At 38.9% G+C, this 25,699-nt stretch overlaps 1 protein-coding gene across 4 annotated transcripts in view; it reads left to right on the top strand.

Moving 5' to 3' along the window:
• The first annotated feature begins 333 nt into the window (after positions 1 to 333).
• The window catches only part of TCP11L1 (t-complex 11 like 1), a 52,605-nt gene continuing 27,239 nt past the window's right edge, over positions 334 to 25,699 (top strand). For 2 of the 4 annotated variants that reach the window (XM_071218121.1, XM_023586583.3), the window contains exons 1-5: positions 714 to 1,418; positions 4,247 to 4,433; positions 11,357 to 11,489; positions 13,515 to 13,635; positions 14,466 to 14,686. In XM_071218121.1, coding sequence (XP_071074222.1) covers positions 4,271 to 4,433; positions 11,357 to 11,489; positions 13,515 to 13,635; positions 14,466 to 14,686 — 638 coding nt within the window. In that variant the 5' untranslated portion in view covers positions 714 to 1,418; positions 4,247 to 4,270. Of the gene's footprint in view, positions 1,419 to 4,246; positions 4,434 to 11,356; positions 11,490 to 13,514; positions 13,636 to 14,465; positions 14,687 to 25,699 lie in introns of all 4 variants that reach the window. The other 2 variants (XM_004446867.4, XM_071218120.1) reach the window with 2 other exon arrangements.

The following is a 25,699-nucleotide window of genomic DNA, read 5'->3' as shown; positions in this document are numbered from 1 at the left end:
CTAAACAGAGGGGAGGGGGATGTGGCTCAAGCGGTTGAGCGCCTGCTTTCCACATACAAGGTCCCAGGTTCATTACCCGCCCCAGTACCTCAAAAAAAAAAAAAAAAAAAACACACACACACACAAAACGAAAAAACACTAAACTGAACCTGTGCCACGAAAGTGAGGGCTGTTCAGGTGGTGGGCATGGCTTTTTTAAGCACCAGAATGAAGGAAAGGAAATAAACTATAAGCGGCCACAAAGCATGATGTAATATTTAAATTTTTAAAACCCGGGCGGGGAAGGCTCTAAATGGGTTGCTTCTGAAGTGCCTCTCCTTTTCCTTTATTTGCCTGACTCCGAGCCTTCTCACGTTTCTCTCCCGCCGGCCGCGGTGGCCGCTCGTCCCACCTTTCCGTACGGAAAGATGGCGTTTCCCTGTGTGGAATGGACGCCGCTTGGCTCCGCCTCAGCCCGCGGCACCCCCAAGGCTAGCACAGTGCCGCGCCTCCCGCCTTTCCGTACAAAGTATGGCGCCGCCCTACGTGGGGCGGGAGCTGCCTGGCTAAGAGCACACTCTCCCTTCCGGACGCTGAGGGTCTCCGGGGAGGACCGCCCACAGCGTGGCCAGGGATGCGGCCTCGCAGGGGCCGAGGCTGAGTCGCCCCTGCTCGCCGCGCAGCGCTGCCGGTCCTCCCCGGGCTCCGACCTGCGCCTGAGACACGGTCTGAGCGGCTGGAGAGAGAAGCCGAGTCCGCGGCAGGTGAGAGGAGCCGGCACTGGGCCTGGCAGCCCTGCGAGGCCCGCGCTGGACGGGCGGGTCGAAATCTTCGGCGTTTCTTCTTTTCCCGGCGGGTCTTGCCTCCTTGAAGTCGAGGTGGAGGAGAGGGAGAGGCCGGGACGGCGCGCGGGCGGAGGCTTGGGGCGGCCTTTGTCACACCCCCCGCGGCTGTCCGCAGGGCACGCCCCGCTTCCACTGCCTGTTCCCGGCGCTGCCTCTGCCTCAGCGACCCCAACAGTTGTGTGCGGAGCCGTTCGGACGCTAGAATGAGTGCGGGAGGACGTGGTGACCGGCGTCGTGGATAGAGTCCCTTTCTTTTGCGGAAAGGCCCTTGGCTGCTGGAGCGTCCTTGGTGTCCAGCTTAGGCCAGAGTGCAGCTCAGAAGACTAGCAAGTGCTCTACCCTTGGTTCCCTTTTTAGGCCTATTAGAGGTTGGTGATTATTGAATGAATGAGCACCCTAGGCAATTAAAAGGCCCCACGGAGACTCCCATGGCCCTATAATTATAGGTACCTTTTGTGGAAAGCCTGTTATGTACCGGTGCTTTTAGGCACTCTCGTTTAATCTTTCCCCAAACCGAGGAAGTAGGTAGCTCCGTTGTTACCGATGAAGAAACTGACGTTACACAGCTAGTGAAGAGCCCGAATTGGAACGCAGGTATGCCTGAGACCAACGCCCATCATTCCCATATACTGACATCACAGAGATGGCCATTCATTTCTATGAGCAAATACTTAAGGAGTATCTGTTTAGGGGATTTTTTATACTTAAAAAGCATTTTATGGGAAATATGGTTGGTCCTGACCTTTAAGAAGTTCAAAATCTATGAATAGGTGAAGGGTTAACAAAAAAAAAACAAACTAGCAGTTTTACCATCCCCCAATCCATCTTTTCATCTTCAGCTGTCACTCTACTTTCCTCCGTGTTTTTGTTTTTCATTCTTTTGTGTGGAATACCTTTCTCCTTTTCACTTCCCACCCCACCCTACCCCTTCTACCACTTTTGTTATTGCTGTTTTTTTTTTGTTTGTTTTTTATTGGGTGAAATCCTCCTCCCTTCAAAGACTGGCTCAAATGTCACTTTTTCAGGGAAGCTTTTCCCAACCTTCCTCCCAGGCACCATTAATTTCTCCATCTGCTGTATTCCCTATTCCCGTAGTAATTTCATAATGCCTCTAAGGCTTACGTTATATTTTAGTTACTTCTAAGCATGCTTTTCTCCCCCTCGAGACTAATCTTTTCATCTTTCTATACCTATTTAAATACACATATTTTGGGTTGAATTAAAGGCAATGATGAATGCAAAATATCTAGAAACCAACCCCTACAGGAATTCAGAGAAAGGAGTAAACACTGGTAAGTTTGGGGAAATGTCCTAGGAAGAAGTAGGACTTGAGCTGAATCTTAAAAGGATGGAGTTACTTTGTAAAGCTGAGTATTACAGACCTGGAAATTCCTGCTGTATTAGTCAGCCAAAGGGGTTGCTGATGCAAAGTACCAGGAATCCACTGGCTTTTATAAAGGGTATTTGTTGGGGTAAAAGTTTACAGTTATAAGGCCCTACAGAGTCCAACTCAAGGCTGCTTTATTGCCAAAGTCAGTTGCCACGTGTTGAAGCAAAATGGTGGGCATCTTTGCCTGGTCTCTCCTTCCTTCTTTCTCTTAAGGCTCGATGGGCTCAGCTGTAGGCTGTCATAGGATTCGACTCTCTTCCCGGGGCTGGAGCCTTCTTTCTGTTCACATGTTAGGACCAAAATGACTGTTCTCCGCTCTTCTGTGTGTCTTCTTGAGTGACCATTTATATCAGCCCACCAAGGGGGCAGGGATTCAACCCTGAGTCACGCCCTACTGACATGGTCAAATTAAAACCCTAATCTTAACAGGTAATTTAATGAAGACATGTCAGCTGAATCTAATGTATTCATAGGGTATCACATCTAGAGAAATAGGCCAGTTTACAAACTTTTTATTTCTCTGTTTTTGGGTTTCATAAAAAATCTCACACTGCCATACCTGCCTTTCCTCCTCATTGTGCAAAATGAATTACTTCATTCTCATCATGTGAAGGGGATAAATTTAGAAGTGTTTTGGTTTTTTTCTTTTTCATAGAATATGCTGGTAATGTTATCTTTTGGATCTTGGAACATTTCCAGAGTCTAACAGAATTTAAGACAGAAAGGAGATGAGTGTTTGGAAGGTATTATTTGAAGTGGGACTGGAAAGGGAAAATACATTAATGCAATGTTTATATTAATAATATAGGTCCTGCAATTTAAAATCCCAATAACTCCATTCCATTTAATGGAGAACTCTGAGGTTTCAGATAATTATGCCAAGTGATTCTTCTCTCTAATGTGCAGAAGAGAATCTGCCAAACTCCCTAAAAGCAGTTGACATTTCTTGAGATCCCTTGATTACCTTCCAAGTGTGCAGTAAAGTCTAATTAGTGTTTATGAAAATGCGTTGTGTTCTTCAAGTGCTAATAGTACAAATGCTAATTATTTTCAGTATTGTAAATCCCCAAACATTGTGTCGGTCTTTCCCCCTTAGTTGGAATTACCCTAGGACTAGAGAACCCTAGAAAAAAACCTTGACAAAAATTTTTTACAGTAAATAAAAGAGGGTACTATTCCAGGCCTTTATTAATTAGCACAAACCAATTAATAAAGTCATCTTATTCCTATTCTAATCAGCAACTAAAACAATTAAAACTCCACCCAACCACATGCATCATCTGATTGTTCCCGCTTCCTACTCTATTCTCCATCTTTTCCTGCTGACTGGCAAGGAGGTCATAAAAATACATGCAGGGGAGCAGATGTAGCTGGTGGTTGAGCCCCTGCTTCCCTTCATGAGGTCCTAGGTTCAATCCCTGATACCTCCTAACAAAATATATATGTATTTATATTTACTCCATAACATTCCTCTAAATGCCTCTTCTATTGTATATTTACTTCATACATTCCTCTAAATGTTGCCTTCTGTCTTATCCTTAGCTATCTTATCTATATGATAGGTTCAGGGAGCCAGCTCCTCAGCACTTAGAAACCTGATGAAACACATTATTTCCAAGTAGTTTTCCTACCAGCTCTCAGGAAAGAAAGTAAAGCATTTAAGATGGAATTATAGTCTTATTAAAATAGAAGCAGGCAATTTACATTGCTATTTATTTATTTAGCAGTTTAAGGCCCTGTATTATTCTGACGTGGTACTCAGTGGTGGGACAAGAATATTAAAATTTGTTAATTTCTGAAGCACAGGTTCATAAATTACAGGATCATAAAGTGTCATTTCACAACTGTCTATTTAATCATTGAAGTAGAATGTTATAACTGGAGAGGATCTTAGCAAACCCATTTATTTTACAGGAGAGAGAGCTGAAATCCAAAGAGATGAAATTATTTGCCCAGAGTCATTCTCCTGGTTAGTGACACCTGGAACATGTTTGACTCATTTGGTTTTTTTGGTTTTTTTTTGCTTTTCTAGGAAAGTGAATAAATTTAATTGAGAATGTCTGAAAACCTTGACAAGTCCAATGTAAATGAAGCAGGAAAGTCAAAATCAAATGATTCTGAGCAAGGCCTTGAAGATGCTGTGGAAGGTTCTGATGAAGCTTTACAGAAAAAAATAAAGCCAGTCTCTCTCAGTCCTGGAAGAGTGCAAAGACCTCACTGTAAGCAAATTTAACTTTGGTTTTAGGTAACATTATATTTGTTTTCAAATAATAATTTGTACATGTGGCTCTGAACTAGGGTCTAATGATAGGATAGTATTGCCAATAATTAGCATTTAAGTATAGCAACAATTTCTCACCTGGCAGCCTAGTCATTTGTGGGTTTTCAGTTGCATGAGAAATTAAAATTTTAGAATAATGTCCAGAATGTTCTTGTTGTTCTTCAGCTTCCATGACATTCCAGTTTCTCTAAAGTGCTTTCACAAAGAGAAGGGTGGAGTGCAAATTGCAGTTTTAATTAAAAGAGTGTTTGAAAAAACAGGCCAGTTCCAGCTAGGGCTGTGCTTGTGCAGATGAAAAAAAAAGAGTTTTTGAATGTGAATGAGTTCAACACACCCTAACTTCACTGCCTGGAGGTTTAGTTTTGTTCCCGCAAGGTTGAGGGGATTTAGTTTGCTGAATGAGTGTGATGAAGTCATTTCAGAGCCCTAGTGGATGAAAGGGTGGCAATTTCCAAATGTCTTCCCAGAAGTTGCCCCAACTTGAGTCTTTCATTAAGAATATTTAAGCTTGTTGAAATGAATCCAAAAAGAGTAAGTGTCATAGTCTAAGAATGTCAGTACTGATGTTATCTCTTTATAGTGTAGATGATCAGGATTCTATTAATACATACTTGGAAGAAGTACAAACATTTTTGGGTATTGAGGTGCGCTTCTTCTAAAATGATCAAAGTCATTCTCAGGTAATTTATTAATAAACATAGCATTCCTATAAAACACTTTTGTGGACCCCATTTGATTTCGCATTTATTACCACGTAGATTTTGATACATATGCTACTTGGTCAAATTGTGCCTATGGAAACATGCTGTAAATAACAAGGTCTATAGTACATATTAGGCTTTTTCTCCAATATGTATAGTTAGAAAACCGCAGTTTTCTCATTATAAAATGAAAATGCACCTGCTTCTTAGGGTGGTTGTGAAGATTAAAGGAATTCATATAAAACACTTAGAACAGTGGTTGGCACATCATAAATGCTCAATAAACATTAGTAGTTAATACAACTGCTGCTAATAAGTCGTCTGTTGCATTTATAGATACAGGTAATGATTGCTCTAATATGGATGTATATGACTAATATGATAGTTTTATCATCTACAGTTGCTTTTTTTTTAAAGATTTATTTTTTATTTCTCTCCCCTCCCCACCCCCAGTTGTCTGCTCTCTGAGTCCATTCACTGTGTGTTCTTCTGTGCCCACTTGCATTCTTGTCAGCAGCACTGGGAATCTGTGTCTCTTTTTGTTGGGCCAGCTCTCCATGTGTGGGGCGCCACTTCCTGGGTGGGCTATGCTTTTTTTGCACAGGGCAGCTCTCCTTGCAGGCTGTGCTGTTTGTGCGTTGGGCTCCCCCATGCGGGAATCCCTTGCGTGGCATGGCACTCTTTGCACGCGGCAGCACTGTGCATGGGCCAGCTCACCACATAGGTCAGGAGGCCCTGGGTACTGAATATGATAGGCGGCTGTTCTATCAGTTGAGCCACATCCATTTCCCTGCAGTTTCTGATAAAGGCAGTCCCTTTGGTCTTTGATTGATGGCTCTTGGTGACCCCACCTTTTACATCCTGTCAGACTGATGGATGCTGCCAAATTAGTGTTGCACCAACACTAGAGGTTTTGTTATCTGAACTTGTGTCTAATTATGTCTTTGAGTCAAGAATACTTATCCTGGTACCCATCATCAAGTTTTAGGGGATCCAAGAACAGCCAAAATATTACATCAATATATCAACATGTATACATAGAGTATTATATATCTTTTTCTAGGAAGAAGTTCATGGAAGCTTTCATCATATTCTCATAGGATTCTGTTTTAGTTTCCTAGGCCGCTTAAGCAAATACCTTGAAATGGTTTGACTTAAATAGGGGAATTTATTTGCTTACAGTTTTGAGGCTAAAAGAAACTCCAAATCAAGGCATCGTTAAGGGGATGCTCAAACTGAGTGGCCCAAATGACATGGAGGAATCAAAGCCCTAATCTTCACATAATTTAATCAAAGACATCTAAGCTGAATCTAATACAATCAAAGGGTATCATGTCTAGAGGAACACAAGAGTTTACAAACCTAATCTCTCTTTTTGGAATTCATAAATGATCTTAAACTGCCACAAGCCCCCAAATTCCATTGTTCCACTTGGCAGTGAATCTCCTACCACCCTCAGCCCTTGGCTACCACTCATCTGCTTTCTTGCACTATAGTTTTGCCTTTTGTGTAAGTTCATATAAATAGAATCATACTGTATGTAGTCTTTTGTGTCTGGCTTCTTTCATTGAGACAATACTTTTGAGATTCATCCATGTTTTTGCATATATCAGTAATTTGGTCTTTTTTTGTTGCCAAGTTGTGTTCTATTGTATGGATTTACTACAATTTGCTTATCTATTCTGCGGTTTTTAGACATTTGGGCTAGTTGCAGATTTGACTGTTATCAGTAAAGCTCCTGTTAACATTTGAGTATAAGTTTTCATATAGTCGTATATTTGCAGTTTTCTTGGGTAAAAACCTAGGAGTGGGGTTATTTAGACATGGTAAGTATGTTGTATTTTGTTTTTAATTTATTTTATTTATTTCTTCTCACCCCTTCATTGTTTGCATTCACCATTGTATGTTTGTCTTTCTTTTGGGAGGCACCGGGATACGAACCCAGGGCCTCCTATGTGCGAGGTTGTTGCATAATCACTTGAGCCACCTCTGTTCCCTGCTTTGTTGCATCTCTCATTATGTTTTCCTTCTTGTGTCTCTTGTTGTGTCATCTTGTTGCGTCAGCTCGCCACGCCAGTTCTGAGGCTATGAAATGTCTAAATCAAGGTACCATCAGAGATGCTTTCTCACCAAAGTCAGCTGCTGGTGATTCTGGTGTCTTGTCTTACGGGGAAACAAGATGCTAGCTGATCTCTGCCAAAGTCTCTGCCTTCCCCTCCAAGCTCACCATCTCCCGGAGCCTAGCTGTGGGTGGTCAGTCATAGGGTTTGTCACTTTCTGGGCCTCCAATCTCTGTCTTGGCTGCTCCACTTTCTTCCTGAGTTCATTTGTGGGCTATCGGGAATATGGCTCAACTCTTCAACCTTAATGAGCCCAGTCCCCCGGGGTCTCTTTCCATGCCTCTGTATTCTGTTGATTCCAGACTCCGGACCTCTCTCAGCCTCTCGGGACCTCTCTGCCTTTCTGTAGCTGTAGGCAAACCTGGAGTCTCTCACATGGCCGTGTCAAAATGGCAGGGCTTCCTTTTCTTGTGTGTCTCTGTCTCATGTCTCCGTTTATAAGGCCCAGCAACAGGACAGAAACCGCATTTGTGTCATGCCTCACTGGCATAGTCCAACTGAAAGGACCTCACACCCAAAGGAAGAGATCAGTTAAAAAACATCATCTTTTTCTTTTTTGGGAGTCATGAAAGAACTTCAAACTATCACAGCTAGTTTAACAATTTTTTCTTTTAATCTTTGAGCTTTTTGTATTCTATCTAAGAAATTTTTTGCCTAACCGAAAGTCACAAAGATTTTCTTCTGGAAGTTTTATAATTTTAGTTCTTACTTTTAGTTCTTCCATCTATTTTGAGTTAATTTTTGTTGATCATGTGAAGTAAGGGTCATGGGTCTTTATTATTACATACATGAATGTTCAATTTTTCCAGTAACATGTGTTGAAAATATTATATCCTTGCCTTTCTGAATTATCTTGGCACCTTTGTTGAACATCATTTGAATGAATAAATAATATAAATATGAATATATTTAGAGAGGACAGTATGATGGACTATTTCTGAATTCCCTGCTCTGTTCATTTGTATTGTGTCTCTATCCTCATGCCAAAAACAAGCTATCTTTTTTTTACACATCAATTTTATTGATACATATTAATAAAACATACAATTCATCCAAAGTGTACAAGCAGTGGTATTTGATATAATCACATAGTTGTCTTTTATCACTTCAATCATTTTTAGAGCATTTTCATGATTTCAATAATAATAAAAACAGAAACAAGAAAATTCTCACCTCTCAGTCTCTCTCTGTTTCTCCAGTTGTACATAGTGTCTATTTCTGGCTATTTTTACACAATATTTATTTATTGATTAAGCAGTTTTATTGAGATATAGTCACATATCATACAGTCTATCAAAAGTGTATAATCAATGGCTTTTAGTATAATCCCAATGTTGTACATTCATCGTCACAAAAATTTTTAGGATTATTTCATTACTCCAAAAAGAAAAACTCCATATTCCTTAGTGTGCCTTCCCCACCCCTACATAACCACAAATTTCATCTTTATAAATTGATTTATATTTATATTTTATATAAATGGAATCATACAATATGTTACACAATATATTTAGTTCATAGTAACACAGTCATACAGTATTTGTCCTTTTGTGTCTGGCTTGCTTCACTCAATGTCCTCCAGGTTCATCCATGTTGTCATATGATTGACAACTTCATTTCTTCTTACAGCTGCATAATATTCAATCATATGACTACACCACAGTTTGTTTATCCATTCATCAGTTGATGGACACCTGGATTGTTTCCAGCTTTGGCAATTGTGAATAACACTGCTATGAACATTGACGTGCAGATGTTTCTTCACGTCACTGCTCTCAGTTCACCCGGTAGTAGTATTGCAGGGTCACATGGCAAATCTTTTTTTTTTTTTTTTAAGATTTATTTATTTATTTATTTATTTATTTATTTATTTGTCTCCCCATCCCCCCACCCTGGTTGTCTGTTCTCTGTGTCCATTCGCTGCAGTCGTCTTCTTTGTCCGCTTCTGTTGTTGTCAGCGGCACGGTAATCTGTGTTTCTTTCTGTTGCGTCATCTTGTGTTAGCTCTCCGTGTGGGTGGCGCCCATTCTTAGGCAGACTGCACTTTCTTTTGCGCTGGGCGGCTCTCCTAATGGGGTGCACTCCTTGCGCATGGGGCTCCCCTACGCGGGGGACACCCTTGCATGGCACGGCACTCCTTGCGCGCATCAGCACTGCGCATGGGCCAGCTCCACGCAGGTCAAGGAGGCCCGGGGTTTGAACCGCGGACCTCCCATGTGGTAGACAGACGCCCTAACCACTGGGCCAAGTCCGCTTCCCACATGGCAAATCTATATTCAACTTTCTTAGTTGCCAAACAGTCCTCTATTGTGGCTGTACCATTCTTCATCCCACCGACAGTGAATAAGAGTTCTGTTCTACTTTTTTGGAGGTACCGGGGATTGAACATGGGGCCTCATACATGCAAAGAACACGCTTGACCACTGGGCTATACCCACTCCACACTATCTTGATTATTATATCTTTATAGTAAGCTTTGAAATCAGTTAAATTTCTATAGTTTCACTTTTTTAAAAACTTCCTTTGCAAAAAAAAAATTGCTTTGGGTTTATTAGGTCATTTGTGTTTCTATATACATTTTAGAATCAGTCTGGCAATTTCAACAAAAATTCCTGCTGGGACTTTAATTGGGGTTGTTTTAAAGTCTATAGGTCAGCTTGGGGGAAAATTAACATCTTAACATATTGAGAATTGAAAAGATCTATCTGGGCTTTTATTTTGGATATTTATTATCTTTTCCAATATTGATAAGGCAAATTTTATTTAGAATTTTAATTAATATTCTCTGGATATGATGAGAAGAATTTTGTGAGTGTTCCTAACTTCCCCTTATGTGATCAAATAAAAATCAGCCCATAGATATGGTTCTTTTTTGGTAAGCAAAAGAAAAGGAAAAAAGAGAATATAACTTTTCACTATTTATATTATATATATAACAAACCCTGTGAAAACCAAAGAGTGACATAACATTTCATTTTACACCTAAATCTTATCACCATCACCTAAAATTAGTATATTCATTTTATAAGCTGGTGTTACTTACGGTTCTGGGACCAAAGCTTCAGTTTCAGCATCAGCTGGTGACTTGTTAGAAATACAAGTCCTCAGGCCCCATCCCAACCTGCTGAATTATAAATCCTGGGAGTAGAGCCCGGCAACCTGTTTTAACAAGCTCACTCTCTGATTCTGGGTCTGATATAGGCTAAAATTTGAGAACCACTATTAGAAACTTTTTGAGAATAAGAATTACCCTTTGTAGAGTACTGCAGAACACTTGGGAATATTTGCATTAGAGAACTTTCTTTTTAGAAGATAAATCTGAAGCTTTATTGGAAGAGAGAGAAGTACAGAGACTCATGAAATGATTGCAGCAGTGGACAGAAGTAAAATCTACAGGATTTGGATAATGGGACAGGGGGAAAAAAACTTTAAAAAGACTGAAGTTTCTGATTCAGTGAGCCTGCTTTCTACACAATCATGCCACACCCCCTCTGCTCTGTTCATTGGTCAGCTTCAGAACTCTCATATTCTTCCTTAGCCTGTAGAGGGTAGTGGTTTTATCATTATTTAAGCAGCAGCTGACCCTAAAGGACTTGATGCTCTTTTAATTTGGGTAGATTATTTCATGGAAGAGTGATAGTATGGTGCAAAATGTAAACTGCTAATGGTGGTAAAAGAGAAGCCTGGTGCCTCCTGTTTTTCTTTTAGGTTGGCAGGCAGCAAAAGGACTAGAAAATAAACTCAGCTTTTTGGGGAAATGATAGTCTGTAATGTAAAAACATTTTAAGTCCCAATTTACTGTAGTTATTTTCTACTTACCAGACTTTGTAAAAACCAGATGTTTTGTGTATTGCAAATGAACTTCTTTTAGTATTCTAGGTTAAAAGAGAAAATGAAATAGATGAAATTCTATTGTTTGAAATTGCCAGAACATTTTAATATAACTGAGGGTATTGGCTGCTGCCAGAACCACTCCCTTCTTGTTTTAATAGAAATTCTAATCTAGAGAATCAATCTCTTACACTGGGTTTTTGTTACAGCTAGCCCTCCTCGATTTGTGACAGTAGAAGAACTCTTGGAGACAGCAAAAGGAGTCACTAACATGGCTCTAGCTCATGAAATTGTAGTAAATGGAGACTTTCAGATTAAACCAGTTGAATTACCAGAAGACAGGTAAGATGGTTACCAGGTTGTCTTGGCTAATAGGAGTACAGTCGTCTCCCAGTTCTGAATCTGTTACCCTCAGTTGATGCTAATATATTCAAATATATTTTTCTTTTTGTACATTATTACTAAAAAATATTCCTATACTGGGAATTACTAGAGTGTGAAAGTGGCTCTCAGACCACTTATTCTTCAAATGTAAATGATGGAACTCTCTGGAAACTTTTTTTGTTTTGTTTTGTTTTAAGATTTATTTTTTATTTTATTTCTCTCCCCTTCCCCCCCACCCCCCCCCCCCCCAGTTGTCTGCTCTCTCTGTCCATTTGCTGTGTGTTCTTCTGTGTCTGCTTATATTCTTGTCAGCAGCACCTGGAATCTGTGTCTCATTTTGTTGCATCATCTTGCTGCATTAGCTCTCCGTGTGTGCAGCGCCATTCCTGGGCAGACTGCACTTTTTTCATGCTGGGCGGCTCTCCTTACAGGGCATACTCCTTGCATGTGGGGCTCCCCTTCTTGGGGGACACCCCTATGTGGCATGGCACTCCTTGTGTGCATCAGCACTGCACGTGGGACAGCTCATCACACAGGTCAGGAGGCCCTGGGTTTGAACCCTGGACCTCTCATGTGGTAGGTGGACACCCTATCCATTGGGTCAAATCCGCCTCCCTCTGGAAACTTTCTTGACTGCTTCCCCCTGTTCAATATGGTTTAGCTGTCTCATTTTGTGTTTTCATTGCATTGTTTTATATATTTTCTTTGAAAGTATCACACTGTACATAGTTGTTAGTTTACTTGCCATCTTCACCAGATTGTAAACTCCATAAGGCAAGGACTTTGCATTATTCTCCATATCTTTCATGCCTGACTCATATCATATTTCATCAAATCTAAAGCACTATCTATTGTAACAGATCCCTTTTTAAAATGTCTTGTCATAAGGAAGAAAAAGCCTATTATAATTGTAAAAATGCTGTGAATTTTAAGATCCAAGTTTCAGAGATATTAGAATGTGCAAAAAATGTTTTAGAATCAATGAAATATGGTTATAGGTGCTCTTTTTTCAGCAGTTCACTCATGTTAGGACTCTGGGTTGGTATGATTCTCTTGTCCTTTTCCTCATGGTTGCAAAATGGCTGCTGCAGCTTCAAGCATTCCATCATGTGCCAGCTTTCCAGAAAAGAGGAAAAAACAGTGGGTGGACTGCTTTCCTTTTATTAGGGAGGAACATTTTTCTCCAACATCACCCAGCAGATATACTCTAATGTGTTGTTAGTTCAAACTCAGTCATATGCTACCCCTAGCTTTAAGTAAATCTGGAAAAGCTTGAATCTGGCAAAAGGGAATGGAACTGCTATGATGGTTTTAGGTCAATCATGATTTATTCTCAGAGGCAGAGCATATTGCTACCCTGAAAACCACTGGGGTTCTGTTAGCAAAGAAGGAGGAACAGCTCTGGGTTGTTAAGCTACAGTGTCTTCCACAGAAGTCTCCTAAGTATGACTTTATAGACATTTCTTATATGTCTGTAAAGATAGAATTTGCTTTTTCACATTGAGTTGTTACATATAAGTTGTTATAGTTTAGTATGTAATTAAACAATTGCCTATATTTATTTATTTTTAGGAAATAAAATCCTTCATCTGAATTATTGTAACTACTTGATAACATTTTAAGATAACTAATTGTTATCTTAAACTACTTGATCATAAATATCTTTGGAAACTTGCTGGTCTTGGAGCACTAAAAATTAGTAACTGAAGTTTCCAATGTTCTTATTTATGATGTAGTTACATGCTGTTAATAGGATTAATGTCTGCTATTAAATTAGTGGAAAGTTATTCTTCCCAATGAGGTAATTATTGAAAAAAAACCCACTAAAAATAAAGTATGTCATTAGTTTAAGTATGTATGGGAAATCATTCTTGACCTAACTCTTTTAAAATTTTCACCCTAAACTCATAGAAAATGCTTTTGAAAGTGATTAGAAATTCAGATATTTTTGTTTTTTGCCTTTTGTTTTTCGTTTGCCTTCAGCTTGGAGAAGAGAATAAAGGAGATTGTGCATAAAGCTTTTTGGGATTGTTTGAGTGTCCAGCTAAGTGAAGACCCCCCGACATACGACCATGCCATCAAACTTGTAGGGGAGATCAAAGAGGTGAGACAAAAAGCAGTTCTTTATCAGAGCAAATTGTAGTGCTTTTCTGGTGTGTGAGGAGTATTTGCTCAATCTTTCTGTGTTGCTGTGCCAGAAGACTTCCAAGTAATTGATGGATCAAGAAGTTAAATTACTTGCCAAAATATGAATTGAGTGTTTTTAGCTTAGTATTCCTTGGACCTTACTTTTATTTTTATTTTTTCAAGAAAATCATGATAACCTGAAATTGTTACTCTTGTAAACAAAGAAAAAGTCATGTTTCTTTCCTTTCTTTCTCTTTTTTTTTTTTTTTAAGAGGAACTGGGAAGTGAACCCGGGACCTCCTGCATAGGAAGCAGGCACTCAACCGCTGAGCTACACCTGCTCCCTAAGTCGTGTTTCTAAATAAAATTATTTAAAACAAGTTATTTTACAAAATATAGGTGTTTTGTAAATTACTTAACAGGTATGGACACATTAGTTTATTAAAAAAGTAATTCAGCCTGTGTGATAAATGAGGCATTTGGTGGTAGGAAGCAATGCTTTTAGCAGTGGTGTCAAAGAAATGTATCCATGGACATTGGTATCTGTGTTTTCCATTTCTCACCTTCAACAGTTTTTTTCTTTCTGCATCCACTTGATGCAACCTGGGGCTTAAATGAAAGTTTAAATGGCTATTCTAAGTGATTTGTAAGCATCTGTTTTTCTGTAGATTTGTTGAATAAGACGTAAAATATGTGCAACATTATAGTGGTAAGCCCTTATTTGGGTAATTGAAATTCCTTTATATGTAATCATAAATGATGTCTGCCTAAGAAACTTTGATTAAATTTCATTATGCTCTCTTGTAGACGCTCTTATCTTTCTTGCTGCCTGGTCACACTAGATTGAGAAACCAGATAACAGAAGTCTTGGATCTGGATCTGATAAAGCAGGAAGCAGAGAATGGGGCCCTAGACATATCTAAGTTGGCTGAATTCATTATTGGCATGATGGGGACACTATGTGCACCTGCTCGTGATGAGGAAGTTAAGAAATTAAAAGACATTAAGGAAATAGTGCCCCTTTTCAGGTATGGAAATTGTGCTGACGATACCCAGTACACTTAAAATGCAGAGCCTATTTTTCAAATTTAGACTTCCTTGAGTCTGACTACTCATGCATTTAAAAAGAAGAGCAAAAAGCAGACATGTTAAAAAATATTGAATAGTAGAAAGGAGGGAAAAATTCACCCATAATTTTACCACTCAATGGCAATCTCTGTTATCATTTCGGGTATATTTATTTTTCAAAAAATTTTTTTTTACCCAAACATTTTATTTTGAAAAATTCCAAACTGACAGAAAACTTGCAAAAAATAGATGCAGTCAATACTCTCATACCCTTCAGCTGGATTCAGCAGTTGTTACATTTTGTCACATTTGCTATATCTCTTTTTATATATATATATATGTTAGTGTACATTTTTTTCCCCCTGAACTATCTGAGGATTAATGGCAGGTATTGTGACACTTCATCCTTAAATATTTCAGCACCTTAGTACCTCCTATACACAGACATTCTCCTTCATAATCATAATACAACCAAGACACTCAAGAAATCGAACAGTGTAATCCTATTTAACATGTAGTTCGTATTAACTTCTTATAGTCTTAGGAATATTTAATATATATAATTGTGATCAATTTATATAATTTTTATGCTAATGTGACAAAGGATTAACATAATGCTGCCTGAGAATTTGACTTTTGGTTAACTGCTTAGTTCTCTTTTCCTGTAAAGGGATGAGATGATATGCATCAAAAGTGCTACTAAGCAACATTGTTGATGGGGAAAATGACCCCTGATTGGTAAACTGCATACGATAATGAACGATAATGAACTATAAATACCAGGTCCTTGGACTTCCCTGAGTGGGGTAATTCTTATAACTGGGCATGTCTCTTGTGGGACTGTGAAAGCCAAATTATGGAGCCGTTTCCAAATATACAGGCTCCTGTGGGACATGAAGCTCCCGCACCCTTCTCAGGGAGCTTTCTTTGTACCTAAACTGTCTGCTTCATGTCTCTGACTTCCGCTGAAGAGGAATGCCTGGTGCTGCCCAGCTGGCAAGCTGTGTTCTTGTTCTTTACCCTCTGACTAGATGGTGCCAAATGTGGCCTCTGGTAGTCCTGTGAGTCTGATGGTTTACTTGAACCTAAAGAGACCTGCTTGTGGGCATTATTGGCCTACTTTCTCTGTTATTGTACCATAATCATTTTACTTATTTTTAATTGAAATTCTTATTGAAGTATTGTGGATTCACATGTAGCTATAAGAAATAATAGATCCTTGTATGCTTTGTTTAGATCCGCTCAATGGTAGGATTTTGCATAACTGTTGTATAATATCACAACGAGGATATAGTCTACTGATCTTCCTTAGATTTCCACTTGTACTCATTTGTATGTGTAAGTTTTATGCAATTTTATCACCTTGGAGATTCCTCTCTTTCTACCACTGCAGCCAAGATAGTGAACACCTCCAGTACCGCAAGGATCTCTCCTGTTGCCCGTTATAACCAACCTATAATATTTTTTAAAACTCCCCTTAAACGTTATTTTATCATGTAGAACTTTTGTATATTGAAGCACTCTTTTAGATTTACTTAGATCTAAATTTTAACCATATATCACTTTGTACATATATAAAGAAAAAAATATGAGTGAAATGGTTAAGACATTTTTTTGACAGTAAGGTTTTTTTATTTTATTGAAGTATGTCATTCATACATGAACATACATAAACAATAAATATATAGTAAGAGTTCTGAACTTAACAAACCACCGGTAACATCGTACAGGGCTTCCACACATCCCTCCACCACAAATACCTTGCGTTGTTGTGAAGCACTTGTAACAAATTATAAAAGAGCTTTGTCAAAGTATTACCATTAACTATAGTCTGTATCTTCACATTTGGTGTATTTTTCCCCCAACCAACCCTATTATTTTTTTGATGGTGCTCATAAACTATTTAATTTATCTGAAGTGTACAATCAATGGCATTTGGAATAATCACTGAGGAACACATTCATCACTTCAATAAATATTAGAGCATTTTCATTATTTAAAAAAAAAAAAAAAGCAAACCACTATCATACCTGTCTGTTAACACTACTGATTACAAATCTACAACTATGCTTTCACCATTTCTACTCATTTCCAAAAAACTTTTTTTTTTTAACCGATTCTGCACAGATTAACCCTTAGTTTTCTCTAACCTCATTCTTTTCTCTAATGATTTACATTCTAGCTATTAACTCCATGAGTTTGCTCATTTTATATAGTTCATAATAGGGAAATCATATAATATTTGTCCTTTTGTGCCTGACTTGTGTCACTCAACAGTAATGTCTTCCAGGCTCAGCCACATTGTCATTTGCCTCACAACTTTATTTCTTCTTACAGCTGAATAATATTCCATCATGTGTATCTACCATAGCTTGTTTATCCATTCATCAGTTGATGGACATCTGGGTTGTTCCCATCTTTTGGCATTCGTGAATAATACACTTGTGAACATTGATATGTGGATGTTTGTTCATGTTACTGTCCTCAGTTCTTCGGGTATATACCTAGTAGCGGTATTGCCAGGTCACAGGGAAGTCTTTATCTAACTTCCTTAGATCCTGCTGAATAGACTTCCATTCTACATTCCACTAGCAGTGAATAAGCATTCCTATCTCTCCACATCCTCTCCAACAGTTGTAGTTTTCTCTTTTGCTAATAGTGGCCATTCTAGTAGGTGTGAAATGATATCTCATTGTAGCTCTGATTTGCATTTTCCTAATAGCCAGTGATGTTAAACATTTTTTCATGCGATTTTTCATCATTTGTATTTCTTCTTTAGAAAAATGTCTATTCAGGTCTTTTGTCCATTTTTTAATTGGGTCATTTGTCTTTTTATTGTTGAGTTGTAGGAACTCTTTATATGTAATGGATATTAGACCCATGTAGTATGTGTAATTTCCGAATATTTTTTCCCATTGAGTAATGTGCCTTCTTACCCTCTTAACAAAAGTACTTTTAGGTGCAGAAGTGTTTAATTTTGAGGAGATCCTATTTCTATTTTTTCTTTTGTTGCTTATGCTTTGGGTATAAGGTTTAAGAGACCCCTGCCTACAAGGTCTTGTAGATGTTTCCCTCTAAAAGTTTTATGGCCCTTTAATGTTTAGGTATTTGATCCATTTTGAGTTGATTCTTGTATAGGGAGTGAGATAGGGGTCCTCTTTCATTCTTTGGTTGTGGATAATCCAGTTCTCCCAGCACCATTTCTTCTGTCCCAGAAAGTGGACTTGGTAGGTTTGTCAAAAACCAGTGGGTTGTAGAGGTGAGGGTTTATTTTTGGACTCTCTCAATTCTATTCCACTGATCAATGTGGCTATCTTTTTATCAATACCATGCTGTTGGGAAGCAGATGTGGCTCAAGTGATAGAGCTTTTGCCTACCATATGTGAGTATCCGGGTTCGATTCCTGGGGCCTCCTGGTGAAAAAGAAGAAGAGAAAGTGTGCCTGTTTGGTGAGCCAGTGCCCATGCAAGTGAGTCACACAGCAAGATGATGATGCAACAAAAGAGAGACGAAGGGGAGAGTGAAGCGCAGCAGAAACCATGAACTGAGATGGCGCAACTGATAGGGAACCTCTTTCCACATCAGAGGTCTCCAGGTTCGAATCCCAGTGAATCCTAGAGGAGAGAAAATGAGAAGACAACACAGACAGCAAAAAACCAGCAGGGTGGGAGGAGGGGAAGGGGGTGAAATAAATAATAATAAATAAAATCTTTAAAAAAAATACCATGCTGTCTTGACCATTGTAGCTTTAGAATACACTTCAGGGTCAAGAAGTATGAGTCCTCTGACTTCATTCTTCTTTTTTAAGGATTTTTTGGCTATTCAGGACCCCTTTCCCTTCCAAATAAAATTAGTAATTGGGTTTTTATTTCTATAAGGTAGGCTGTTAGAATTTTGGTTGGTATTGCGTTGAATCTATAAATCAATTGAGTAGATTTAGTCTTTTAGTCACGATGTTTAGTCTTTCAGTCCATGAACATGGAATGTTCTTCCATTTGTTTATGTCTTCTTTGATATCTTTCAGCAGTGTTTTGTAGTTTTCTGAATACAGATCCTTTACATTCCTAGCTAAATTAATTCTTAACATATTTGAGTCTTTTTTTGCTGATGTAAGTGGAAATTTTTTCTTGATTTCTTCCTCAGCTAGCTCATTACTAGTGGTATAGAAATGCTACTGGTTTTTGCATGTTAATCTTGTATCCTGCCACTTTGCTGAATTCATTTATTAGCTCTAATAGCTTTGTTGTAGATATTTCGGGATTTTCTAAATATAGGATCATGTCATCTGCAAATAATGAGAGTTTTACTTCTTTTCCAATTTGGATGCCTTTTTTTCCTTGCCTAAGTGCTCTAACTTAGAACCTCTAGCACAATGTTGAATACAAATGATGACAGTGGGCATCCTTGTCTTGTTCCTGATCTCAGACAGAAAGCTTTCAACCTCTCCGCACTGAGTAGGATGTGGGCTGTGGGATTTTCATATATGCCCTTTATTATGTTGACGAACCTTCCTTCTTATCTGTCTTTTGAACTGTTTTTTATCAAGAAAGGATGCTGGGTTTTTGCCAAATGCCTTTTCTGCATGAATAGATAGGATCATGTGGTTTTTTTCCCTTTGATTTGTTAATGTGGTGAATTACATTAATTGACTTTCTTTTGTTGAACTACCCTAGCATACCAGGATTAAAACCCACTTGATCATGATGTATAATTGTTTTTATGTGATGTTGGATTCAATTTGCAAGTATTTTGTTGAGAATTTCTGCAGCTATGTTCATTAGAGAGAATGGTCTGTAATTCTCTTTTCTTGTAGTATCTTTATCTGGCTTTGGTATTAGGGTGATGTTGGCTTCATAAAATATGTTGGGTAAGTTTCCCTCCTTTTCAATTTTTTGGAAGTGTCTAAACAGGATTGGGATGAATTCTTCTCAAAATGTTTGGTAGATTTCATCTCTGAAGCCATCTGGTCCTGGACTTTTCTTTATTGGAAGATTTTGGATGACCGATTCAGTCTCTTTCCTTGTGATTGCTTTGTTGAGTTTCTGTATTTCTTGTAGGGTCATTGTAGGTTGTTTACATATTTCTAGGAATTTGCCCATTTCATCTAGGTTGTCTTAATTTGTTGGCATGCAGTTTCTCATAATATCCTTTTAGGATCCTTTTTATTCCGTGGTTTCAGTTGTAATATTCCCCCTTTTATTCCTGATTTTACTTATTTGCATCTTCTTCTTTCCTTTGTTAGTCTTAGTAAGGGTTGGTTGATTTATTGATTTTCTCAAAAAACCAGCTTTTGTTGGTTTTCTCTTTTTATATTTTTGGTTCTCAATTTCATTTATTTCTGCTCTTTGTTATTTTTTTCTTTCTGCTTGCTTTGGGATTAGTTTGCTATTCTTTTTCTAGTTTCTCTGGTTGTTCAGTTAGATCTTTGATTTTAGCTCTTCTCTTTTTTTTTAAAGATTTATTTATTTCTCTCCACCCCCTTGTTTGCATTTGCTATGTTTGCTATGTGCTGGTTGTCTTTTTAGGAGGCACCAGGAATTGAACTGGGGACCTCCCATGTGGTAGGTGGGAGCTCAGTCACTTGAGCCACATCTACTTCCTGCTTTCTTTCTCTCATTATGTTTTCCTTCTTGTTTCTCCTGTTGCATCATCTTGTTTCATCACCTCACTGTGCCTGCCTGCTGTCTTGCTTCAGCTCACCGTCTTGCTCGTCTTCTTTAGGAGGCACCAGCAAATGAACCTGGGCCCTCTCATGTGGTTGGCAGGAGCTCAGTTGCTTGAGCCACATCTGCTTCCCTCTGTATTCTCTTTTAATATATATATTTAGGGCTATCGATTTCCCTTTCAGCATTGCCTTTGCTCTATCCCGTATCTTTTGATAAGTTTTGTCCTCTTTTTTCACTTGACTCAAGATACCTACTAATTTCTCTTGCAGTTTCTTCTTTGACCCACTGATTGTTTAGGAGTTTGTTGTTTAGTCACCATATATTTGCAAATTTTCCCTTTCTTACCTTTTGTTGATTTCCAGCTTCACTTCATTGTAATCAGAGTAGGTGCTTTGCATAATTTCAGTCCTCTTAAAATTACTGAGAGCTGTATTTTGGCCAATTTATGATCCATGGTGGAGAAAGGTTCATGAGTACTTGAGAAGAATGTATAAATTGCTGATTTGGGGTGCAGTGTTCTGTATATGCCTCTCAGGTACAGCTTATTTGTCATATTGTTCTGTTTCCTTTTTTTTAAACAAATCAATTTTATTGATGCATATTAATAAAGCATACAGTTCATCCAAAGTGTACCATCATTGGTATTTGGTATAATCAAATAGTTGTTTGATTAATCATTATTAGAGCATTTTCATTATTTCGATAATAATAAAAAACAAACAAGAAAATTCCTTACCTCTCAATCTCTGTTTCCCCTGCTGTGCATAACTCCTATTTCTGGCTCTTCTTACCCAATTATTTATTTGTTTATTAAGCAGTTTGAGATATTTTCACATACCATATGATCTGTACAAAGTGTATAAACAATGGCTTTTAGTATAACCACAATACTGTACATTCATCATCTCAAAAAATTTTAGAACATTTTCATTACTCCAGAAAGAAAGACTCCACACCCTTTAGCATTCCTTCCTCACCTCTCCATAACCACTAATCTAGTTTCATCTTTATAAATTGATTTATATTTACTTTTTATATAAGTGGAATCATACAATATGTAGTACTGTCTGGTCTTCTTCACTTAGTATAATGTATTTTTGTTTTGTATGATATTAACATTTTGTCTGTTTCCTTTTGATCTTCGGTCTAGTTTTTCTACCAATGTGAGTGGTTTGTTGAAGTCTCCAACTATTATTATAGAGATATCTGTTCCTCCTTTCAGTTTTTTCAGAGTTTGCCTCATGTATTTTGTGTCACCCTGGTTAGGTGCATAAATATTTATGACACTCCCTCCTGGTAGATTGTCCCTTTTATTAATATGTAACAGCCTTCTGTATCTCTTATCATTTTTTGCATTTCAGTTCTGTTTTGTTTGACACCAGTATAGCTACTCCTGCTCTCTTTGGTTACTATTTGTGTAAAATATCTTTTTCCAACCTTTCACTTTCAGTCTGTTTGCATCCTTGGGTCTAAGGTGAGTCTCCTGCAGGCAGCATATAGATGACTTAAGTTTTCTTTTCAGAATATTCTGTCAGCCTGCATCTTTTGATTGGGGAGAATAATCCGTTAACATTCAATGTTATTACTGTAAAGGCCATTTTATCCTTTGTCTTTCATATATCATATCTTATTTTTGTCTGTCTCTATCTTTTTGGTTACCCTTTTTGATAGTCTTCACTTCTATATTATCCTTCAAGCCTCTCTCTTCTGTTTTCTTTTTTAGCAACAGAACTCCCTTTACTGTCTCCTGCAGAGCCAGATTCTTGTTTAAAAACTTAGTTTCTCTTTATCTGTGAATATTTTAAGCTCACCATCATGTTTGAAGAACAGTATTGCTGGATAAAGTGTTCTTGACTGGCAGTTTTTCTCTTTTAATACCATAATCACATCATACCTCTGCCTTCTTGCCTTCATGGTTTCTGAAGAGAAATTCGCACTCAGTCTTATTGGACACCCTTGTGTGTGATGTTTCACTTTTCACTTGGTGCTGTCAGAATTTTTCTCTTTATCTTTGGCATTTGGCATTCTGCATATTATGTATCTTGGGTTAGGTATATTTGGATTTATTCTAATGGGAATAAACTGTGCTTCCTAGACATGTACATTTCTGTCTTTCATGAGAGTTGGAAATATTTTGGCCATTATTTCCTCAGATACTTTTTCTGCCCCATTCCTTTCTTGACTCCTTCTGGAACTCCGTAATTCTTATGTTAGTGCGCTTTGTGTCGTCTTTAAACTCCCTGAGCCCCTGCTCAATTTTTTTTCCGTTCTTTTCTTTCTCTCCTCTTTTTTCAATGTCAGTTGTTCTTTCCTCTACATTGCTGACTCTTTCTTCCATGGTTTCACATCTGCTGTTGTGTGCTTCTCTTGATTTTTTTTTTTTTTTTTGGAGGTACTGTGGATTGAACCCAGGACCTAGCATATGTGAAGCAGGTGCATAACCACTGAGCTACACCCACTCCCCTGTATTGTATTTTTACTCTCACTTATTGTGTCTTTCATTCCAAAGCTCTGTTATTTTTCTTTTCAAGATTTCAAATTTTTCTTTGTCCTCTTTCAGTGTCTTCTTAATGTCTTTTATTTCTTTAGGCATATTGTCCTTCACCTCCATGATTTGTTTTAGGAGATTTGTCTGAACCTCATTATTAGCTGTTTCAAGTCCTATGTCTTGTGTGGAGCTTTGCTTTGTTCCTTTGCCTGAGTCATATTTTCTTTTTTCTTTGTATGGCTTATAATTTTTTGCTGATGTCTAGGCTTCTGATTCTGATTCTGAGTTTACTTTGACGTTCAATTTCTTTCTCTTACCTAGGGATTTTTTGTTAAGTAGCTGTGTGCCACCCCTGTTCTTTGACTCTTGGTTCAACTTGTTCTAGATATTTAGGATTGCCCCTGTTTAACTGCTCAAACCAGGGCTAAGGACCCAGTAATGGGGTGCAGGCCAGTTTCCAAGGGCCTTGGAGAGGGTGGCAGTAAAGACACCTGCTTTCCTTATTTATTATTTACTGTTTTTCCTTTTTCATGCATTTTTTTTTCCCCCTAATTGGCCAGCAAATGGTGCTGTTTGGCAACCTTCTCACCTCAGACCCCAGGGGCTAGCAGGGTCATGCATTCAGAATAACTCCTCAGGTGGGGGGTGGTATAGAAGCAGTGTCCTCAGGGCTGGCCAAGCCTCACAAGCAGACTTTCTCAGAGGCTGTTCTCCACCCTTGGCTGGCCACACCATCCCTCCCTCTGCCTCCTCAGCAACCAGCCTGGGACAGTAGGGAGGGTGTTTGAGGAGGCAGATTATCTTTAGCTCCCTGCCGGTTGTCAGTGCAAACAATGTCTTGGCCCTGCCTGGCCTTGAAGTGTGGGACCCCTCCTAAGCAGCAGACCAAGTTTGCCGGCCAAAATCTGAATTTGCTGTAGGGTGTGTCCCTCCCTCTCCCCTTTCTTGGGGAAGAGGGTCCCCACAAACCACTGCAGTCCACACACGGCTATTTGCTCTGTAGGTGAAAGGATCGACATCTACTCTTGCTTTTGCAGCTCTACTCATGGGATTTTTCAGCCAGCTGAGACTCCATTTCTTCACCCCTCTCTCTTCTGGGTAGTGTCTTACTTTCCTAAGCCCCAACCCTCCAGATAGTCTCTGCCTGTCCTATAGCTATTTTTTCCAGGAGAGATGTGATCCTTCTTCCATCTTCCTGGAAGTCCCCATAAACATTTTTCATGACTGTAAAATAGTCATTTGGCTAGATATACTTAACTATTTCTCTCAAGATGAATTATTTATAATTATTTACTTTTTAACTCTGCAAAGAAAATCTTTGTGCGCAATTTTTTTTCCTGTATTTTAGGTTATTTCCTTCAAATAGGTTCTTTTTTTTTTTTTTAACAGAAACCTTTTTTTTTAAGATAGGTTCTTAAAGTAGGGTTTACTGTGTCAGAATATATAAAGTTGTAAGGCTCTCATTGCTCATTGCTTTCCAAAAGTTTTATAAGCAAAACAGTTCCTTTCATTTCCAGATTTCTTTTTTTTTAAGGATTTATTTTATTTATTTATTGACCCCCCCCCATTGTTTGCGCTCGCTGTCTGCTCTTTGTGTCCATTTGTTGTGTGCTCTGTGTCTGCTTATCGTCATTTTCTTTAGGAGGCACTGGAAACCGAATCATGGACCTCCCATGTGGAAGAAGGATGCCCATTTGCTTGAGCTGCTTCCGCCCCCTGCTTGTTGTGTCTCTCGTGTTTTCCTCATTTATTCTCATGTCATCTCATTGAGTCATCTTGTTGTGTCAGCTTGCTGTATTTGTTTGAACCCAGGACCTCCCATATGGTAGGCAGGCACCCAACTTCTTGAGCTGCATCGCTTCCCTCTAGATTTTTTTTTAAAGATTTATTTTATTTATTTCTCTCCCCTTTCCCGCCATTGTCTGCTCTCTGTGTCCATTCGCTGTGTGTTCTTCTGCGTCTGCTTGCATTGTCAAGCAGAACTAGGAAACTGTGTCTCTTTTTGTTGCGTCATCTTGCTGCGTCAGCTCTCCGTGTGTGCAGTGCCACTCCTGGGCGGGCTGCGGTTTTTTTCACGCAGGGCAGCTCTCCTTTTGGGGCGCACTCCTTGCGCATGGGGCACCCCTACACGGGGATGCTCCTGCGCGGCATGGCACTCCTTGAGCACAGCAGCACTGCGCGTGAGCCAGCTCACCACACAGGTCAGGAGGCCCTGGGTATCTAACCCTGGACCCTCCATGTGGTAGGCGGGTGCTCTGTCGGTTGAGCCATGTCTGCTGCTTTAGATTTCTTGATGTCCATGATGAAGGAGATTAGATAGCATATTCTCTTCATTTCTTCAATATATTCAAAAATGCCCTCCATTGTAAGGTTACCTCAGGGTTTAGAAAGAGCACTGAAAGACCTCTTAAGAATAGTTGTTGATTTGCTCATTCATTTATCAAGTGTTTATTGAGTACTTTTTATATTCTAGGCATGGTCCTAGACACTAGAAAAAAATAGTGAATAAGATCTTTAATCTAACCAAGTTAGATGAGAAACTCCTTCAGAGAAAGTCCTTTGGGGAAATACCTTGTAGCAAACTCATTCCTCCTGTGAAGAATGAAGGGGACTGGGGACTCTGTGGCAAACTGGGGAGTATATACCTAATGGAGGCAGCAGTGGCCACTTATTTCTGCTGATTGTGGCTGCATTGGGATGTGGTTGCAATTGCCAGATCTTTTGATGTTTCAAGAGAATGTAGAAAACCAGATTTTTAAAAACACTGTGTGACGGGTGTGGCTGTGGCTCAATCAGTTGGGTCCCTGTCTACCATATAG

The sequence above is a fragment of the Dasypus novemcinctus genome, chromosome 10, assembly GCF_030445035.2.
Source record: "Dasypus novemcinctus isolate mDasNov1 chromosome 10, mDasNov1.1.hap2, whole genome shotgun sequence".
Classification (NCBI taxonomy): Eukaryota; Metazoa; Chordata; class Mammalia; order Cingulata; family Dasypodidae; genus Dasypus; species Dasypus novemcinctus.
The sequence above is the reverse complement of the archived record's forward strand: the minus strand, read 5'-3'. Positions and strand labels throughout refer to the sequence as shown.